Source organism: Sturnus vulgaris, chromosome 8, assembly GCF_052056855.1.
Source record: "Sturnus vulgaris isolate bStuVul1 chromosome 8, bStuVul1.hap1, whole genome shotgun sequence".
In the NCBI taxonomy this organism is placed as follows: Eukaryota; Metazoa; Chordata; class Aves; order Passeriformes; family Sturnidae; genus Sturnus; species Sturnus vulgaris.
Window position 1 is genome coordinate 24,643,631 of NC_142250.1, and position 21,864 is coordinate 24,665,494.

At 37.1% G+C, this 21,864-nt stretch overlaps 1 protein-coding gene across 10 annotated transcripts in view; it reads right to left on the reverse strand.

Moving 5' to 3' along the window:
• The window catches only part of LCOR (ligand dependent nuclear receptor corepressor), a 90,507-nt gene that overhangs the window by 53,630 nt on the left and 15,013 nt on the right, over positions 1–21,864 (reverse strand). For 4 of the 10 annotated variants that reach the window (XM_088169223.1, XM_088169228.1, XM_088169231.1 and 1 more), the window contains exons 2-3: positions 6,548–6,613; positions 6,052–6,131 (exon numbers count right to left, since the gene is read on the reverse strand). In XM_088169223.1, coding sequence (XP_088025349.1) covers positions 6,052–6,131; positions 6,548–6,613 — 146 coding nt within the window. Of the gene's footprint in view, positions 1–6,051; positions 6,132–6,547; positions 6,614–8,104; positions 8,199–8,880; positions 8,985–19,864; positions 19,958–21,864 lie in introns of those variants that run through there. The other 6 variants (XM_088169224.1, XM_088169226.1, XM_088169232.1 and 3 more) reach the window with 3 other exon arrangements.

Genomic DNA, 21,864 nt, shown 5'->3' on the forward strand with positions numbered 1-21,864 from the left:
TATAAAGGCAAGGTAAGAAGAGTACAATTTAATCTATGGAAGCTAAATAAAGATGTACACTTGCTACATAGAGAAGGAACAAAGAAAAAGTAAAAGGGATCAGCCAGAAGAAAAAAATTCTAAGTGGCTTATGCTGGTGAACAGCTCAGTAAAGGATCTCTTGATCTGCATTCAGGAGAGGAGAGTAGTAATAGCAAGAAAATGGCAGTGCTTAGTTTTTACCCCCCAAACTAAGGAGCATCTCCTTACATGTATAGTTTTTATCAGTGTCCATGCTAAGACATCAAAACTTAAAGAAACAGAATTATGTAAAAGAGTCACATTTAACCTTGCACTTAGGGGAAAAAAAGTCTTCGGGGATCTTGAGTACAGCACTGACTACGTGAGACAAAATACACTGGAAACAGTTCTGCGTATTGCACTCTTTCATTGTTTTCTTATCCATTGTCCCATAATTATTCCAGGAATCTGTAGGGTTTTTTACCCAGGAAGGAAAATTCAAGCTTTCACACTAAGTATTTGATTGTGATTGCTATTCATCTTCCAAAAGTGAGGTGGTTTTGTTTGATTTGGGAGTGTCTGGTTGGTTGGTAATTGTTGGAATTTTTTTTTTTTTTTTTTTTTTTTAGGGTGGGAGTTTCTTGATTTTTTGTTTTGTTTACATTTTCATGCACTTCTTCCCAATAACCACTATTTAGAATCACTATTTTCAGGTTTACCTACTCACTCTACAGTCCTAAATCACATCAAAGTTTTTGGTAGCAACATGCAGGTAGTAGGAAGAAGAATATCTAGACAGCATTTTCACTGGGCATTTTTTCAGGATATTTATAACCAATCAGTTACTTTTATGTATTATTTATAATGCAGGGCTCTTTCTATTCTCTTTGTGCTTCTCTTCAGGTGGGAAGCATGCCCCAGAGGATTCCTGGAATCCACCAGTGAACATGCAGTATCACTATATTCAACAATACACCTTCAGAGAAAGATACCTGGAGTGGTTTGCACATGCTCCCCGAGGGTAAAGCTCTTTTTGCACATTAAGATAAACAGCATAACTATGTAATTACGTCAAAAAGTCTTAGAAATACAGAACTCAGGTTTTCAAAATGCAAGGTCAAAGCATGACCCTGCAAGACCACCTAATCCTGGGCAGCCCAGCCTAGTCAGCACTAGAGCTGGATGCTCACTGGGAGCCTCCTTGTAGGAAACGTTGATACAGCAATTCCAAATGCTAAACTGCTGACATGAAGAGAACTGTATGATACAGGCTGTTGTTGTGTGGATGTGCAAACAGCAATTTCATATTTAAGCCACAGCACACACAAAGATAGAATGGGAAGCACCCACAAACTAGAACAGGATGAGATAATTCCTATCCACCTTCAGGGAGAAAAAGAAGGAAGGCTGCCCACGGACCACCCATGGACCCTAGGGGTAAAATCCAGCCTCCCACCCTACCTCAAGGCAAAAATCAGGAACACTGAGCAAGAAAGGAATGTTTCAACATCCCTAGGTTGTCTTCTCCAATGCATTTTTTTTCCTTAAGACTGTACAGTCTTTTTAATTTATAGCCAACACAAAGGAGAACAATTTTCTGTAGACAAGCTTTAAGGGCAGCAGAGACTCTTCTTTCTTTCTACATGCAAGAGAGTATCATTCTTGTTGCTTTCATTTCAGTGCTATTCAGTTTGTTTGCATCTCTCAAAATGCTAATGTCATTTGAGGCTTCACCAGCATTTAGGTTTTCTTCTTCAGGTATTAACACAAAATTCTTCTCTTGAAACAGTCACCAAAGTTGTTTATTACTTTTACAATCCTATTACTTTTAAGACATCTATAACTTGTGACTTGACAAAACAGGTCTGTCTGTCCTGTTTTTCAAATGTATCAAGATTATTTTCAATTCTGAGCATGTCCTTTAAAGCATCTACAACTGCTCCCAGCTTAATATTAATAAAGATTCAGATGGTTTAATCAGTTTTAAGACTTCCCTCACTTACTGAGCATATATATTTTTAATAGTAAGATGAGTGACGTCATATTTATCAAATTCAAAATAAACTACTGATCCATAGCTATTGACCATCATTAATGAGCTATAGTAGGGGGAGAAGAAATATATCAACAGAATATAAATGGAAGTATATTGTGATGTGGAACCACAGTATGCTTACATTAACATTGATGCACAAGCAAAGCTGCAACCCTGCATTACTACTAAACACATCTGGAGATTATCACAAACAACTTTTTCAAGTTTTAGCCTCCACATCAAATTATTTTAAAATTACACAACACAAAATTGACAGTCTAAATGCTTGACTTTAAGTGATGAAATCAATTTAAAATGTTTTAGAGCATGTTCCAGCACATTTAGGGATCTCTGTACACCGTTTAAACAAATTCTAATGCCATCAAAAATTTTAAGAGTTCTCCAACTTCAACTCATTTTCAGGTATTTCCTCTGCCATCTTCAATTATTCTACAAGTTAATGCTTTAGACGAGTGGTAACTTCTCTTCAGAATTATTCAGACATTTACCACAGTTGATATCTTATTGCTTATGTTCCTCCATAGTCAAAGGCCATCAGATTTGTGTAAAATAATTACAAGCTTTTAAAAATACCCAAATCACATCAGAGTAATTTTGAATTTTAAAATAACTTCTTCAAATGCTGTACCTCACCACACTTCTTCAGAAATGAAAGATTTGTGAGAGGTCCTTTCACTGAAGCACAGAACTCTGCATACCAGAATCAATCTTCTGGTATCAGCAGCCAATTTATCCAGAATATGCTCCTCATTTTCTCTCTTGCTATTTTTGTAGCTTATATACATCTATAAAATAGTTAATGTGCTTAGGAGTATTATCATTCTTGTTCTGCTCTCACCAACTAATAAGATTAGTTGTGGGTCCGGGTGTGTGTTCCTTTTTTCTCTTAATACATACAAATTGCTTTATGTCACTATAAACAATAGTGTTTTCTTTTCCACATGAATATACTCAACTGAATACTCTTTAAGGACTCATTTTCCAGCTTCTCCTTTCTTCTGGCCTTTCTTAAACTAGGCTTGAGTACCAACTATAAGCAAATGACACTAGAGATTACCTCATTTGATACAAACATTCTACATGGAGCCAAAGATCTCTTCTGTAATGATAGCTCAGTCAGATTGTTCAACAAATCACATGGTAAAATTAGGAATCATAATTAAAAAGAGATAAGGCAAGTACACTTCACGTTAATCCATCTGAATTGATGGGTCTTCGCTGTACCACAACCTTTTAGAAGGAAAAGTGATAAACACCACAAGCAATAGAGAATTACCACAATTGCAGATTACCCAAATGTGATTTTGTCAGATTTGGTCTCATAGAACCCAGTCTTTCTCTCACCACATGTAGGCAGCCAGAGATGCTAACTGGGTTTTTTAATCTTTCAAGGTACTTTCCCATTTCTGCACACAGGCACCCATGTTCATAACCTGGTAGCAGCATCTTAGGTAACCAGTTATTCTCCTATCACACCATACAGAAACAATTGTGCATTGTGTGATGAAAAGGAAAATAACAGTTTCTAAAAGTCCTACATAACTCCACATAACTCCCTGGATTTGGGAAAAAAATATGTCTGGGAAGATGCTGGCCCCTTACTTCATCTATTCTTACTTCATGCATTTTATTATCTCTTTCAAGTGAAGACACTTAAGTCCATTTCTCTATCAAAAACAGTCTTGTATTTTGACTGCCAAATATGCAGGAATTTGCTCAGTATTTGCTATTAGAACTACAAATAAATTAATCTTTTTAGAATACTTCAGCAAATGGTTTTCCATCCTTTGAAGAAGTCATGCAATCGAACATGTCTCTGAAAGCAGTAACGACTATCACTGAAAGAGTGAGAGAGCTAATGTAGATTTTTACCTTTTAAGAAGCTCTGCCAATAAACTAATACTGGCCTTCAACTTTCATTCTACAGTCCAGAACTCATTTTTACTTATGCACAACTACTGGTCTCCTAAGTCACAGGTAATTCTTATGGGCAAATGAAATTCAGCAAAAAAACTGAAGATATTTATTGGTTTTGAACTTGTTACACTAGGTACCTACATGTCACTTACATGTGATAGGTGAAAATCAAGTACTTTGATTAGTTATTCAGTTAATCCAAAAGGAGGTATTGGCAATTATGTACTCAAAAAAACCCCCAAAAAACAGGCCAGCCACAGCCACACCCTACCACAATACATGACTTGTGGCTATCCTGCTCCCAGCTGCAGCATCAATCACACACCTTTTCATTCCGTAACTCAGCACTATTCAAGCACCAACTCAAACCATCCCACCCTGCCCAGTTCTTTTCCAAACAAGGTGAGAGGATGCACATGAACAGCCTTCAACTCCCTAAAGAGTTAAAGATGTTCAATGGAAGAGATGTCAAATAAACTAGAACCATTCCTAACTTTGTTGAACTAAATTAGCTGAAGATTGTCCATTATTTAGCTAAATAACAAATTAAGTTACAAACTTTTTTCTAACAATTTCGTCTCTGATATTATAATTCAAATTAAGATGTTGTCAAATTCACACTATTTGATGGCTCTTGTGAAAGAATCATATTTAATTCTATATTGCAAGCTAATGACATTAGTGCCAGCAGGGCAGCAATCTGGGGAATCAGGGGAAAGGAAGCACTCCCATCCTACCATCTCTCAGATGATACACAAAAAACTTTAGACCTGAAAGGAGACATCATATTCCCTCAAAAACAAAACAAACAAAAAAAGAGAAACTAAAAAGCCAAAATACCCAAGCCCAACAGAATTGACAGAGGCTGGAGGGCAGTAAGACTGTCCTTTTGAATTCCTACCCATACACTATCAGATTGGCCCACACTATGACCAGCCTCTCACCCACCACAAAACTAATTTCTGAATCAATTCAATGGCTTAACTAGATCTATACTTAAAACTGGATTTTGCTCTTTTATGAGATGAGATAAGAAAAAAGACAGAACTCCTTACACAACAAACATACATACATGTAACCTGCTGTCAGTCTCAATGAAATAACTATGACTTCTATCTCTTCCAAATGCAAGCATTCCTAAACCTTCTCCTATGCCTTAATAAAAACTATAATACGAAAACATGCATGAGCTGGCAGCATGACATGTATCCGTGTCAACAAGGTACTTCCTTTATGGACAAGCCATGCAGCTACATGTTAGCTGCTGCAGAGGAAAGAGTGCTTTTGTTTCATTCCTAAGTTGATAGAGATTCATTCTGGTGTTGCTTCACATTGTGCAGGAAGAAGCAGCAGTTACAAATTCCAGTAAATGAAGTTTTGCCAAGGCAGATGATCCTTCCTTCCTATGTTATAGAACAATCACATTTTCAACACGTGGGCTGAACAACAACCAGTATAGCACCATAGCTTTTGTTTTACAACTATAATCTCCTTAAGAAAATAAACTGCAAGTTTATTGTGTTGGCAAACCTAACTTGTCCATGTTTAGGTTCTGACTTCATTATGAACAAGCACAGTACAAAATCTACCATGCACAAGAGCACTTTAATAAAAGGATATGGCCCACAGGGAAGGAGATTCCAAGATGCAGAACAAGATTCTGGATTGTTAAAATAACCACATTTCCATACTGAAGATAAGCCCATCATCTGACTGTAGTAAACATGCACAAGCCACAGTCCAGCTCCCTTGGGGAGGGTTTCATGATTCCCAGCAAGATCTCTTACAAAAAACTAAAGAAAACCCAAAACAAATAAAAAACACCAAACAGAAAGAGCCAATGCACGAGCGAAAAAAAGAAACCCACCATCTGCATTACATACTACAAAGAAAAAGTTGCAGAGAAAGAGGCAAGTCTGTTCATCAACTCGCATATTTTAATTCAGAAAACCTTTTTCCAAAGGAGGGGAAAGGGGTAGGAGGTTGCAGGTTTTCCACATTCAGCTAACTAGGAGCAGCAAACTCCCTCCCTTTGTCCCTCCCCTACAACTACTAGCTTCACACATCTGCATTGTTACCTTCACTTTTTCTCTTCTCAGGCAGCAGAAAAGACAATTTTCATCAAAAGACCAATCAGAAACACCTTCAGGCTCACAGTCTGTAAATCAGAAGAATAGCAAATTACTTCATATTCATAAACCATGACACAACTGGAGCCAAAAGAGAAATGCTGAATTAAATACCTGTTTCACAACATTCTTGCCTGCTTTCTGAGGATTCAGGCTTCATTTCAGCCATTTTTCTAAATCCTCAGATTACCAAACTATATACATTTTATCTGTGCACAACAAATCTGTTTTTCTGAGCACTGCAAAATACACTCCCAGCTACATAAAGATGAACACACACTCATTAGTAATTTTAGCCAATATGAAACTAACTGTGAGCACTGCCTGGGGGAGGGGGGAAAAAAAGCACAAATCACCACGGTAACACACATTTTCTAGAGGCAGAGCTGAGGCTGCTTCTGTCATTAGAAATGCAGAACAAGATACAAACATAGAGATTGAATACCTTTAAACAAACTGAGATCTTTTAATAATCCAGGTCCAAACAGGCCTTCTAGAATACTTTCAAACCCTAAAAGCAAATAAAAGAATTGTTAGCTTTCTAGATTAGTACGTCACTACAATATTCATAATAGCAGTTCTATATTTATCTGTTCCAAGAACAGAGCTCAACACGTTTTCTCCAAGTATTACAAGATACACGGGTCATTTGTGATGACTGAACTACTGATAAATCATAGCACAATCTAGAGTCCACTGACTCCTGCCCTTTTCTAAATAGCTAGGTTAAAAACAAAGAACATTACAACATTGAAATAAACAATTTTGAAAAGAACACAGGAAGCTGCAGGATCTACAACATGATCGAGTAATTTCTACCCAAATAAAAATACTCTCATTTAAGCCCCCGAACTGAAAGTACATTTTCCCAACTAAAAAATGCATTCTTCCATCTTAGTGGCATTCAGTTACTTTTCTGAATTTCAGTAAACATTAGAATCAGTGTTTCCTGAAGAGCTGCAGTTTTGAGGAGAGAAAATTGAAAGGAGAGGGATTCAGTGCTGCCATATCACTAAGGAGTGAAATTTCAATCACAGATCTGCATCCAAGACACATACAGTCCAACTTACTTCAATGCCACAACTTACACCTCACTTAAAATAAATATAATCAATTTTACTTTATTCCAGAAGAGGGAAAACATGCACCAAAATTACTGCCATTATTTGGAAAAGTAAATCAATATTACACTAACGCCCTGTTGGTGGTAAAAAAATCTAGAGACCTATTAACTACCCAGTACTGTGAGAAGATGGGTTAGCAGAGCGAGTATAAAAAGTACAAAGATTACTTTAAGGGTGACAAACTCCACCTTATAAAAATGCATAAAAATGGAATGACCAGAAAAATTCAAGACTATAACTTAGTACATTGCCTGCCCTTCTCTCCCCCCTCCAATACTTTTGCTTTGTAGGTTTAAGTAAACCAAGTAGCTAGGGGCTTCTAGCTTCTACTTGTTTGAGTAGCAGAAGAAGAAATTAAAAAAAAATTAAGAAACAAAAACATGGTCTTAAATTTAGAGAAACTTGCATGAGTGAATCAAGGACAGATAAACTACCCAAAATAGCAATGCTTAAGAAATCAGTCAAAATCTAAATGATCATGTACTATGAAGGAAATAGTTGATTACACTTCAAAAGAGCAGTAATTCTAAAATAATCCTAACTTCATCCAGATGTAATATCTAAGTTATGTTTTGGACAGCAGTCTTCAAAGGGACAAATAGCCTTACACCTCTCTGGCTGTCAGCAAGAGTGCCAGTGCACCAACATCTTTAGTGATCAGATGCAGGATCCTACCGAATTTGCAGACTGCAACATGACTTAGATGGCCAAAGCATTGCTGAGGTACAACACAAAAAAACTGATCTCAGAAAGGACAAAAAAAATAAAAATTAAAAAGTGAAATAACAGTCAAAAGTGAAGATAAATAGGGAGAAATCAGAAAACAAGGTGGAAGAGAAGAAACTGAGAAACTGGAAACACATCTCATTGAACAGCACCTTGTCAGGCAGAGAAGTAGCACTGCCTCCAAAAAAAGCCAATTCAGGCTTCAGGAAGTGGCAGGAACAGTGGGAAAGGGCCGACCAACCTGACCTAGAAGAAAAATAGGAGAATCAGGGTATTGGCCCATAGGTTTGTAACGTTGAATAGTTTATAACGTTTTTAACATATGGGTAGTGACCCTTAGAATTTGACTCTGAAATGAAACCTTAAGGAAAATAGCTAACCAACCTTGTTCTTTATCTTTTTGTTTAAAACTTTTATTTTTTTATATACATGTATAAAAATCAAGACTTAGAAATTTTACTCAAACTCATCAATCTTTTAATAGTAACTGCCAGTGACTCATGCCCCACAGTTTGCCATGCATGCAATTGCACACTGAAGTCCTTGCCAAGTTTTACAGCTTGGATATTGTACGATCATAGTTTGCTAGCCCACTGTTCTGAGTGATGCTAATGCCACTCGGGTTTTATTAATATTAAATATTGGATTTAGCAGTTGCATAGCAACAGCAGAACATCTTATGTGCAATGTTTGACATTAAAAAAGGCAAATAAGGGAAGTATGAATGTATTCAAAAATTATACTAGAGACTGGTAAAACTGCCATAAAGCTGAGCCCTATCCCCCCCAAATGCAAAGTGCAATGCAGCAAATGCAGTTTAAGCCCTGTGATGTTGTGTTCAGTCATTCAGGGCTCCAAAAGAGCAACTGTGTACAGTTAATCATGCAGAATACATTGAAAACAAAATCTTGAAAAAGGAGCTGCCTACTTTTTATAGTATTTTTTCTCTCCATTGTCACTGCTCTTAGAAGCTTGAAAAGAACATTTCTTTTCCCACCGATTGTCCTTTTCCATTTGGCAGATGATATTTTCCTGCATTTCAAATGGAACAGAAATTAACATGGCTCCCTCTGCTAAATTCCAGTTTCTCTATTTTCATCATCTGTATTTCAGTGTCTGACAGTTCACAGCAGCTGAAGAGCAGAGCCAGTGGAAAAGTTGCAGGAATAACAGAATTAGAATAAAGAAAAAGAAAGAAGATTCCAGTATTTTAGAAATCAGTATTATTTACATATCAGATTAGATTTTCAGTATCAGTTATATTTAGATCTCTCATATGCTCTTCACAATCAAAGCAGCCACATATTTAACTCTTACAAACGTTACTGATGACCTTTACAATGAAAAACATTTTTGGATGTTAGTACAAGAATTTAGAAAAAAATTTAATAAAAAAAAAACCCCAAATTTATAAAGTGGAAAACATCTCTCTTTTCCAGAAGGCACTCTAGGAAGTGAAGAATTAGAAAAAACAAATCCCAGAACAAAGAAAACCCTTAGAACTGAAGCAAGAGTGGAATAACTTTTTAAATGCAGAGGTTGTTACAAACTTACTCCTATTTCACAACTGTTTGCGATACAAGTAAAGCATCCCCTAAAACATCCTCTGATAAAAATCAGAATATGTATGTGCCATTTTTCTGCTAATGGTAGCAAGGAAAGAAATGAAAACTAAAAAGGGGGGGGGGGGAAGGTTGACTACGCAGTCTTCAGCGTGATCAATTTTCACTAGTTTTATCTCTGCATCTAAACAGTTTTATTTTCATCTTTGCTTGGCAGTTTTACCCATCCGTAGCCAAATATTTTGTCATAAATTTGAACTGCAATTGTAGTTCGATGGCTAATGCTTTACGGCAACAATTTAACATAACAGTTTAAATTAATCCTCGCAAAGAAAAAACAAAAATTCAGTTAGGCCCTCGTGTCGTCTTCTCCCTTAAAATTGAGAGCCCTGGTGGCCATTAAGCAGTCACCAGGCTCCCTGGGATAACAGCATCAGAGAAGTCGGTAGCTGATGGCCAATCTCTAGTAATGCAGATTAGCCAAAGACACATTCTCTGCTGTAAAAAACAGGAATGCAAGATCTTCAGAAAGAGATAAGGATGCATTTCTGGAGTGCCATTGACACAGAGCCTAGCATGTCAAACAATGCCTTTTCCACCCTCAAGACAGCACAGCTCAAATATACCTTTGAATAGTCACTACATAATTCAGCCCTAGATACGCATCTAGTCAAAGCAGTAAAGCTTAACTTACAGGTACAAATCATTTTGGGGGTAGTAAAGACCACAGACTACTATTGCTCTGAATGTATTATTACATAAATTGTTAGAAACTCAAGAAAAAAAAGTCAACATAGCAAGGGCAGAAAATAAAAACCAACATACATAGCTGTCAACTCCTCAGCCCTCAACTGTCAAATTAATCTGTGAATATAAATTTATAAACTAAACCTCAATAGACTAAGTAAGTACTATCCAGGCGAGCAGTTAAGTACAGTAGGTCATAGAACCAGAGAATCAGAATATCCAGAGTTGGAAGCGATCCACAAGGATCAAATCCAACTGCAATGGACCAGTTGCAACAGAAATTAAGACAAGTGATTCATCAGCATTTATTTATAATAAACAGCCAAATATATAGCAATTTGCACATTAAAAGGACAACTTCAAAAAGCTGGAAATTGAGTCAAGTCAGTTAAGATATTAGTTGGTTATATATTTTGTTTAAATTTTTTAACTATCTAAAAACATATTAGAAAACATCAAAACCATGGGAGAAAAAACCTAACCTGCTAAATGGGGAAAAAAAATTTAAAACAACAAAACCCAAACCCAAGTGACTAAGAGTAAAAGCACAAAGAGGAGACAAACAGTTGGATGATTGATAGGAAGATTCAGAGCAGAGAAGATAAATCAAAACTCAGAAATGTTGCAAAAGCCAGAGAGGAAATGCATACAGCTTTAAAGTAAGTAAAGATTAAATCAAAACCAAGGCACACATTTTAGGTAATACATATAAGAGTATGATAGTATACTACAAAACATTCAATAGAATGGTATATAATCATTCAATAAAATGTATCAAGGTGGTGTTTACTAACATGTGCAAGTTAATTGTCTTAATATTCAATGGACGTGTGCTTTGTTTTTCTTTCTGTGAGTTACTCAAAGAGTATTTGCCGCAGTGTTTAATTCCAGAAAGTCTTGAAATATTTCCAAATCCCCAATGGGCTCAAAAAAAAGGAAAACAATCTCTTTGAAATGTCACAACATTAAACAAGTTAGTACCGAGGTCTCAGACTGGTAAAGGTTTTCAAAACCAATGAACTGTTCACAGGAATTGACAGCAAAAATGGTGTAAATCAATATGGGCTTACAGAAATTCTTATTAGTCTTACAAAACTAAAATTTTAAAACAACAGGTTTGATATAATATTTTCAGACTTTTGGGCTGGCACGACACATCTTGACTAAAACCAGAAATTAAAAAAAAAAATTTAAAAAACCCTAAGCCAAACAAAAAAAAATTCAGTCAAATAAATACAAAACATTAAAAATCAATTAAGTGACAGCTCTTGAAATATTGGTGGCAATGAGAAACTACTGGCAGCAAGGTCCATCAAGTACTGGTTCTTGGCCCTGTGCCATTTCAGTCCTAGTCACTGACTTGGAAGAAAGCAGTCACTAAATTTACTGGAGCTACAAAGACAGGAAGAGCAGCAATTAACAAAAGGCCCAGGTCACAGAGGCTGCTTACCAAAGCAAATGCAATTAAACACTACTTGGAAAGGGGGGTAGGGGGAATGGAGAAAGCCACAAATCACACATCTAGGAACAGGAAAAACAGCTTCTCAAAGACATACCCAGATCCAGCAGCTGAAACTGTAAGCTGATCAAACTCAGCCAGACATAAGACACTTTCTCTTTAATTTTACAAGGGTCCAATTGAAGACACGAGACACAAACTCTAGGACTGGATCATGATTTTCCCTACTCTAGGATTCTGGAGGTGTTATTTAGGAAAGCATGGGCTGGTTGCTGAGATCTATTTCACTTTCCCTCTCCCTCAGCATTCTGATTCATCATGTTAGGAGTCTCATTAACTGAAGCAAGAGTCACCACCATCACATCAGGTTTTTATTGGATTTCTCATACCTAGATTTTCTGGTCAAGATTGGTTATATTTATCCACAGCTATGGGATTTGAAGCAGGAATTAATTCAGAAAAATCCTACAGCCTGTGTGTAACACGGGAATTCTGTCTCTTTCAGGACAAAAATCTATTAAACTTAAAATGTTTCAGTCACAGGCATCTTAATAGAAAAGTAAGACCAAGCAACAAGGGAGGGGGAAAAAAGTCACAGGACAGTTATTAATATACACTAAGTCTCATGACATGCATATAATTATAATTTATGAATATTCTTTTATTCATGCAACAAAATAAAAAAAAACTCCAATCCACCTATGATGAGAGATCTCATTATCTGATGGAGACCAATTAAGGACTCCAACTACAAGTTAAATCAACTTTGCTTCAGCCTTCTTGGGGAACAAAGAAAAAGCTGTGCATCTCAACCAATTTTTCAAATTTCATGCTTCCCCATTCTTGTTAATGAAACTGCACTGTTCAGGGACTTACTGCAGACATTTCTGCTCCAGAGGATTCTGGAGATCTTAAACATCAACCTGGTTCTATAAGAGCATATAGACATGCACACAGAAGAAAAGAACTAGGAGTATTAAGACAGTTATTGTTTAAAAGAACAGGTATATTCAAGTTCTGTACAGCAACACACAGCTCTTCTGTAGCTTTCTGCACCAAAACACCTTCTGTTCTCAAGACAGAATACGATGTGTTGAGGTCCCTAAACAGGCCCTTGGAGCTCAAGAAAACAAGAATTCTTTCACCTTAGAGTAATGCTTTATTCACTGTAGAACAGCATCTCCTGCAGATAAGCTTCATTTGAAGCTATCAAGAAGCCAACAAGGAGCATGTTCTGCCAGTCAGTCTTTCACTGTTACAGTAACTTACCACAGCAGTAAATGAGAAATCAAAAACACAGCAAAAAAACTACAAGAACTGTTGATAGAAGTGCTTCTGACTGACCATCCGTCCTGCAGGACTAATTAAAATTCCACTACTGGTTTGTAATTTTAATAAAAAAACTGTAACAGACCATCCTCACTCTGCTCTCCAAGCATCCCTCTCAACCAAGCTATTCCTTTTCCTCTGAGAACCAAGTCTAAGAACATTTTCTCTGATGCAATCCCAAACTCACAGCAAGGTATTTAAAATTTAATGAGCTAAATATGACAGCATATCAGCTACATATCAGAACTACAGAGCTGCAGTGCACTTGCCTTCACAGCAGAAAAGTGCCCTGCCAAATACCTTAGAAGAGGGGAGATCTCTCCACTCTACAAGGAAGAGCAGAGGAGCAAAGCAAGTTACCAGACTTGTGTCACAGTGTAAGAAATGGAAACAGGGGACTCTCCATCCAATATTAGCACTCGAACTGGCAGGTTATCTCACTGATTACAACTGAAAGTTCAACCCCCAAAAAACCAGAAATGACAAGTTTTAAAGCTTGTTGCCAGAGTGCAGAGTATAGCAAAATATGGATCATCTCCTGCTTCCCTCCCACGAGGAATATTTTTGTGTGTGTGATCTGATATCAAGAAGAAAACTGTACAGAGGCATGTAAACTTCTTATCTCCAATCAAAAGTCTCAGAAGCAGAATTCAAGAAAAGCTAAGGACATTGCAACGGCTGTCTCAAGATCCCCTCAAGAAACAGCAATTGTTCTGGCAGGCTGAGTTGCAATCTTCATCTGGATTTTCAGGCATGAAAAGACAAAGGACCCTCCAATTTGTAGATACTGCACCATTAATATGGCTAGTTGCTCAAGTCAGAGGCTGTGGGTTTCTGTTTTACATTTTACCTCAAGATCAGGAGGTTTATTGTATGACCATCTGGTTTCCTTCACAGCCAGTCACCACTAATGCAGGACCTAACTGGAATCTTCTCATGTAAATACTTGCATTTTATTATTTTAGAAAATAAACCAGAAAATATAGATAGTACAAAATGGCAAAGAACCACAACAGAAGAGTTTCAGCAACTACCAACTTTCTATGCATCCTATAAAAATACAAGTTTTACTTTATGGTAGAATAGGATCTAAATTTAAAAAAATAATAGTTTAACTAAACTAAAATCCAAAAAACCTAATTTTAACAATAAAAATTGAAGTGGGATTTGGTTTTCAGTATGTCAGTTCAAAATGCTCTTATTTGTTCAACCTCCAGGTATGGAGCTCCAGCAGGCAACCAGGTACAACTTTCACCAATAAGAAAATGTAAGAACTATCTAGGAAGTTTACAAACATATTAGAAGAGTCAAATAGCTCAAGAATGAGAATGCACACTAGCACATATCAGCATGGACCAAAATACAGAGGCCCAAACATTTCTCAAACTTGAGGTTATTTTTTTCTATGTCTGTGTTGTAGTACATAATGCAGCAAAATAAAAACCTGGAAACTTTTCCCATTGGTGGCAATCTGTTAATGCTTCACTCCCAAGCAAAGGTAAGGTGGCATTCATTAACTGCCACTGTTTATCCCCATATGCCATGCTCCTAAGGCACAAACTTAAGAATAGCCTTGCAGTAGATGGAATTGATCTGCCTGAAAATGCCTCCCACAGAAAAGATATAGGATTTCCAGCAGCATCAATTCACTGCTCCACTTTATTTCACGGCCACAGTAATGCTCGTATCAGAGATCAGAAAAGGCAGGTGTGCTATCAGGAACAACTTGCCACAAGCAGGTATAGCAGAGGTCCAAGTCAGTCTAAAACACAGGAGAATCCTCCCTCTCCCACAGAAGCTACGTGAAAGCACAGGACACCAATGGCTTTCACCCCAACCTCAAGAGGTATTGGCATAGTGCAAAAGCATTAGAGGATGAGTTGAACTGGCTGAGGTATGAGCTAAATTTCATACTCCAAAACTGTCCTGTTTGAAGAGGGTTGCCTGACCTCAGCAATTCCGTCTTGCCCGACTTGTTTCGTGTCTGCAACACAGTCACCTACTGAAACCACATTAACTGAAATAATTCAAAGCTAAAAATCAGCCCAGAAAGGGTAGGTACAAGCTACTGAATTCACTTAAACAAGGACTGCCAGCAGAAAAAGCACCTATCAAACCACAGCTGTGATCTAGAGAACTCCTGGAGTGTGACTCAGTTTCAACTTCTTTACCACAAGAGGTCATTTATACCATGATTCATTACTGAATTAACTCAATACACTATCCTTTTCTTTCAGCTTTCAAGTTATAGATATCCCTTTCAGCATCTCTACAGAGATTTTTCAGATCTATACAGTAATTGGCAAATGGGAATGAAAACATCATTATGTTTAGGAAACTAAACATAATTATATCACCAATCATTGAAAATGTGATGACCTTCAACGAATAGACACATGTACACAATTTAACATTTCTGAGTTGAGAGGTGAATATACTGAGCTTACCTGTAAGGTAAAAATTGCAAAGAGCATTTTCACTCTGTTATTTGTGATTGTAAGTCTGCCTGGTGTAAAATAAATCTCCACGACAAGCCATTACATAATTGCCTCAATGAACAGCACACCTTGACTCCAGCTAGCTCACAGCATCCTAAAAAATCTTATGGTATGCAAAGATACAGCACTTTATTAAGTCAAGTGATTATTTCACTACACCAGTGAGTATATCTAAATTCTGATTAAAAAGCTAACAAAAGCAAAGAAAGCTCTAGATCATGGAAAGAAAGCTGAATCATGACTATAGGGAATATGAAGAACATGTGATGTTTCAAGGCTTCCCAAATATTGTGGAAAACTATCCTTAGCCTTTTCAGATGGACAGCTCAGTTCTGTCTCAAAAGGAAGGATGATCTGGGGAAACCAGAAGGTGATACAGGCAGCTACACAAAAATGAAAGGGAAAATGAAAGAAGGGCAGGGAGTCACAAGTTATATGCCTTAAACAAAAACCTTGCAAACAAATCAACACACACAGAGGAGTGTCTTCACACTGAAAGACACAGAATTCATACCAGCTACAGGGCAGGTTGTAGTGACTAATTGTCATCACTGAAGTCACACTTGCAAGTATACATCAAGTGAAGCATTATTCCACGAGTCTACAACACAAGGTGCAAACCCAAAGGAAGCAAAACTAAGTCTAACAATCCTCTCCAGCTTTATGATTGTTTGCACAGCAGTAGTATTAAGAACACAAAGGTACAAAGTAAGCACTTGACAGCTCTCGCATACAGCAAGGAAGATACAGCTGTATTACTGTTGTTATTCTTGTGCCAACAGAACCAAACACTAACAGAAATATTCTTAGTTATCCTTCAGTCACACCTCAGGTTATGTCTATGCACTAAAGAAGCTGCAGTCCCTGATATTCCTCTGGAAACAGAAAAGCATAAGCACAGCTGTTGACAACTCTAACAAAATATTATAGCAGAAAAACAATTTGGTGCTGAAATTAACTGCAGGAACTGAAATTGCCAGATGTGATGGAACATTACTCAGTGTAGATGAGGAACAGTAAACCTTTTCTAAAAAAATAACTACACTCAGATGCAAGAAATCCACAGCAAATAGCTGTAAGAAAGCCTGACCTTTGGGGTTTAGTGAAATTTTCCCAAAGAGCAAGTGACTGATAAATCTCTCTCTCACTTTTGATGTCACAACTCTTGGAGTCTTACTAACCCTTTGGCCTCAGACACACATCACCAATTCTGTAAGCTATGCTCAGACTGCTTAACTATCAGCATTTATAATCACAGTTTTGACTAGGAATATAAATTACTATATAAGAACATACAGAAGATTTAAAAAAATAATTTTTGCTCGCCTTATTTCTAGTTTAAAACAATTTCCTGGCCTAGTCCAGTTACATTAGCAGGAACAAGTGGCAGGACCAGGGAGGGACATCTTAGACAACACTGTAGCAATCAAGCTTAGTTGTTTGCTCTCTCAGCCTGCCTTTTCCTCATTCAGATTAAAGACAGATATCTGAAGTAATTACTGGATCAGAACTGAAGATCACAGCCAGAATAGATCCCTTGGGATTTGGCTGATGCAAAAGTAACACGATAGAGAACACAGATTTCATTACGGTCACTCAGGATTTCAAAGTTATTCCCAAGTATCTTTTCTAGATAGCTACAGAACTTGGTGACTAATGGTATATTTAACAGCTTATAGTGCACTTAACTGAGTTATATACATAATCATTTCAGTTCCTATCATCATCTTTAAGTATTCCTCAAACCAAGCAGTTATGTGCAGCTTTTTGACACTGCTGTTTTCTCCATGTCATTTATTCCAGACCTTCTGGAATTCCTGAAACATAGCATATATTATTGGCCTTCTTTAGTCGAAAGTTTAATCCACTGTACTTTGGTTGAGGCCACCCTAGACCCTCACATATTTCTTTTCAGTCTAGTTGAAGTTCTTTACTTCAAAGCATCATTTGTGATCTGAACTTGAGAGAAGACAGCAGTTCCCATACTTCTGGCACACTAAGTTTCTCAATGTCACTGTGTTGCAGCAGAATCTCAGGATATGCTAACAGTTAAACAAATTACAAGTTTCTAGTCAAGAACATCAAACTGTTACAAAGACAAAACATCTGAAGGTAAGACTTCTACAACAGCCAGTCTTGCTCTAATTTTACAGTTAGTATCTCAATAAAAGGCCTTAGTAAACCTGCTAGACCTGCCTCAGATCTTTTCGAAGAATGAAGTCACTATCATCACTAGGATGATCAGAAGATCTGAAACCAGTTCTTTTGATGCCAAGTGAAGAAACACTGGGAGAGCGCTCAGCCTTCCAAATCAGAAGTTGGTCCTTTGTTCCAAATCAGTTAAATTTTCCAGGTAACCTATACAGAAATTTTCTCAAGCTTGCCCACTCTGTAGTATTGCTAAACTCATCAGAGACTGAAGTATCTGGTACAGCCTTTATATGAAGAAAAAACAGAAACCCTTCATAATTTGAGTGCTGCTTCGTTACAAGCTTCAGTTTTAAGATCAGTATCACTGTCCACTTGCATTCCAAGCAGCTCTTCTTATAACTTCTTAATTGTTCTTTCAGAGCAAAATCTCAGAAATGGATTTCCTAATCCACAGCTAGGAACTGCCAGCAGTACAGCCATACAAACAGCAAAGGAATCTGATGCAAACTGAGCTTCTGCAGGCTACACCCTAATCATCTGATCCTAAGGGATTAAAAGTCTACAGTAGCACTAACAACTACTCAAAGTTTGTTGATGTCTATGACACCTTGTAAATATCTTCCCTTAAGATCATTTTCTCCCCTACAGAATTCTTCATACATAAGTTTCTCTAAAAGAAAAAGACTATCATGCACAAGGAATGAACAAAGTATGACATGAAGAGAGAACAGTAAATTACTGATGACTGTGTGTGCAAGAAGCATTAATAACCACCTCATGTGAGTGCCCTGCTTCCCACTACTGTCAATTTATTATCCTAAGTACTCTGAAAATTATTTCAAATACAGCCAACTTTGAAACCAGAAATATTTCCAAATTCAAGGAATATTAGACTTCTAGAACACATTGTAGCAACTGTAACACACTTTTCTATAAAACCACAGCAATAATACCAGAGGTATAAGCGAAGGAAATCAGACACTAAAACAAAATGCAGTGGGATACTAGAACAAGTGTTGCATAACAACTTGCTCTAGCTCTTCTCTTGCCAAAGTAGCCAAGCTAAAGAATAATTACAATTTTACCTGGATTTATTACCTATGTACAGAGCTGAATAGTACCAATTAAAATCCAAGCAGAGAAACTATACCTAATCACTTTAAAATCATAGCTGAGAAGGTCAGCAGCAGTTTTAACAAAAGGAATTCAAACCACATGAAGAGAAGGTGCCTTTCATTTACAGGGGAGAAAAAACAGAAGCACACTGGAAAACTAAAGCTGGAAAGGAGCCTGCAAAATCCACAGCTCCCCAATGAACACTGCATTCAGTATTCTAGTGACTTCAGTATTTTAAATACTTGCTAATATTAGTGTTCAATAAGTAATAATAAAATAAAATACAGTAGTAGTTGAATACATGGAACACTCCAAGAGTAGCCAAGTCAAAAACCCAACATTTTTCAAAATAGCACATAGTTTAATGCTGACTTTGTCTTTGAACTGCTATTACTTCCATACAATTACTTACATAACAGAAAATATGCTATACCTCATTTTGCAATAGTGATACAATCACAAAATATTTTTAAGGAAGCTGCATTATCAAATTTGCAAAAATAGTTTAGCATAGAGTTTATTCTTCCAGACAACTGGCTCCTTACGAGTCCCAGAATAATAGCATGACCTACAATGCAGGGAATTAAAGAAGACTTCAGTGTGCAATTTTGGATTTTGTAAACGCTTATTTGATGCAAGTATTTCTATAGATATTTGACTATTTCAAGTATTTAAAAATCACTCTTCATGCATTCAGAAGTCTGAAATGGTCTTTCATAACTATCTTGAACATAGTCTAAAGATTTTATATGTTCATGGATTAACCTACAGTTAATCTTATTACACAAAGAGCCAACATTTTCAAGAATGAGTGCTAAAGCTCTAACACTAAATAAGCTCATTTAAAAAGCAACCCTGAAATTCTTTTTACTCCTGCATCCATTTTAAAGTCACCAATAAGCACTAGTCAGACTGCAGAATGCTTCTACCAGCAGGCTTCTGAATATGCATAATGCCAATAAAGTTAATTACATTTAAGAAATAATAGTCTATGTGCAATTAAGATACTGGCAACATTTTAATGCAAAAAAAACGTTTAAATATACTAACATCCTAGTCTTGGGATATCCAGTCAAGCTACGCAAAGAGATGTGTTTGTCCCTTGCATACTCCCAAATGTGGAAGTAGGATCAGAAACTGGATCTGGAAGAAAGGGTAAACAGCACGTTAGTTAAATTCACAGAGGATACTATGTTCCGAGATGTTGTAAACATTAGTGAAGACAGATACATAAATGACCCAGAGAAAAAATAAAATTACATTGGAAACAAAAACATCTCATGAAAAATAACTCCAAACACTCAATGTAGAACCACAAGGATAGCTGAAGAAAATGTAAAATGAAAGGAACCTAGAAGCAGCAACAGTGGACAGTCAGCTAAATATTTGCATTGAAAGACAGTCTGGAGTTGCAGAGGCACCAAACAGAGCAGGGAAATTAAAGTTCTTTCTACAGTCTTTGAGCCAATAACAATAGCCATCTCTCTGCACAATTGCCAGGGACTGAAAAATTCCCCTTCACGCCCAGCAAGTGGAAAGCTCTTCTCAATGGCAAATCAAGTTCTGCAGGAGGTAGGGTTTAATTTTTTTTTAAGCAAAGTTAACATACGGTTAGCATAAGCCTACGCAGCAGGCTCTTCCAGTACTTCTGCTGCTTGTGGCTTTGTGCAGAACAGGAGGAAGCTAAGAAAACGAATCCATTTTTACAGGTGCAACTCAACCTTGCATTGTTCAGATTTATTCCTGTGGTCCTTGAGAAAAGAAACCAAAACAGCTAGTTCAACTACTAAAAAGAAAGGATTTTAAAAAAAATCCTTCACCATTTCCTTTTTGCCTTAAATTTACTTTTCCCAAGAATGACATCCACTCATTCATCAAGGCAGATGTCTGTACTATCCAGCTTTAATAGCAAAGGTAAAAGGAGGAAAGCATGGACTCCGCCTTTAGAAAGGTTACAAGAGGATCCCCACCCACAGAAGACAAATGTAAAAGTTACAGTAACCAACATATTTCATCAAGGATTGCCAAGCCTTTGTTTCTAAGAAATATTTCTAGGCACAAACTAAGAACCATTTATTCTGATTCATTCCCAAATTAACAGAACAGACTAATTTTATAGAATTTGTTTCTCTGGGTAACAAGGGTTCCATGAGGTAACCATGTAGATGCTTCATACTCCTGGCAGTCCACAGATAAAACAGACAAAAAAAACCCCACTCCAAAACAAAAGGTCCAACATTTTACCAGAAGCCATCTTTCTGCCTATCATGTTGCTGAACATTAGAAGGTCCGGTGTGGATGGAGACTCAAGCTCCAGTTTATGCATCCCATCATCACAAGCAAATAGGAGACTGAAGGCTTTCCCTCCTCTTGACAACTGCTAAGATATGTGATTTCTGAAATAAGTCATCCTATGCACATCTTCAGCTGCTGCTTTTGGTGTGATGGCAAGAACAAAACAGCTCCTACCAGTTTGCCTCATCTTTGACAGAAACTGGTTAGCCCTGCATATTTCAATGGAGATTTAAGTAACATGTTGCCAGGTATCCCTCAAGCCAAAGGCACATGAAACATAGCTTGGGTTATAAATTACTTCAAACTATAAAGACAGTACAGAATGAAGAATCACATAATCTCACTGAAGAATTCAGTGCATTTCAAGAAGATGCAAGGCTTCATATGTAACAAAAATTAATCTGCTTTTTGCACCAGAGGACACTGGCAAAGTATCTCTGTAATATTTTGCCCCTTTTAAAAGATCAGTGCTAGCATGAGGCAAGATTCATAGAGGCAAACTCTAATCATCTTACTGATTCAAAGCAGTCTCCTGAGCAGCAGCAACAGCAGGTTTTGCAGCCCTTTCGCTTCTCTACTCCATCACTCATTCCTACTCCTACACTGCATCAGTTACACCAGTAGAAGTTCATGAGACTGCAGAAAAGATAAGTGGTTTTGCACACACACCCCTCACTTCTCTCTTTTTTTTTAAGCACTAACTTCTACAAGTTCACCTTGGATCAGAATGGCTGTTCAGGGTTATGACAAAGGTT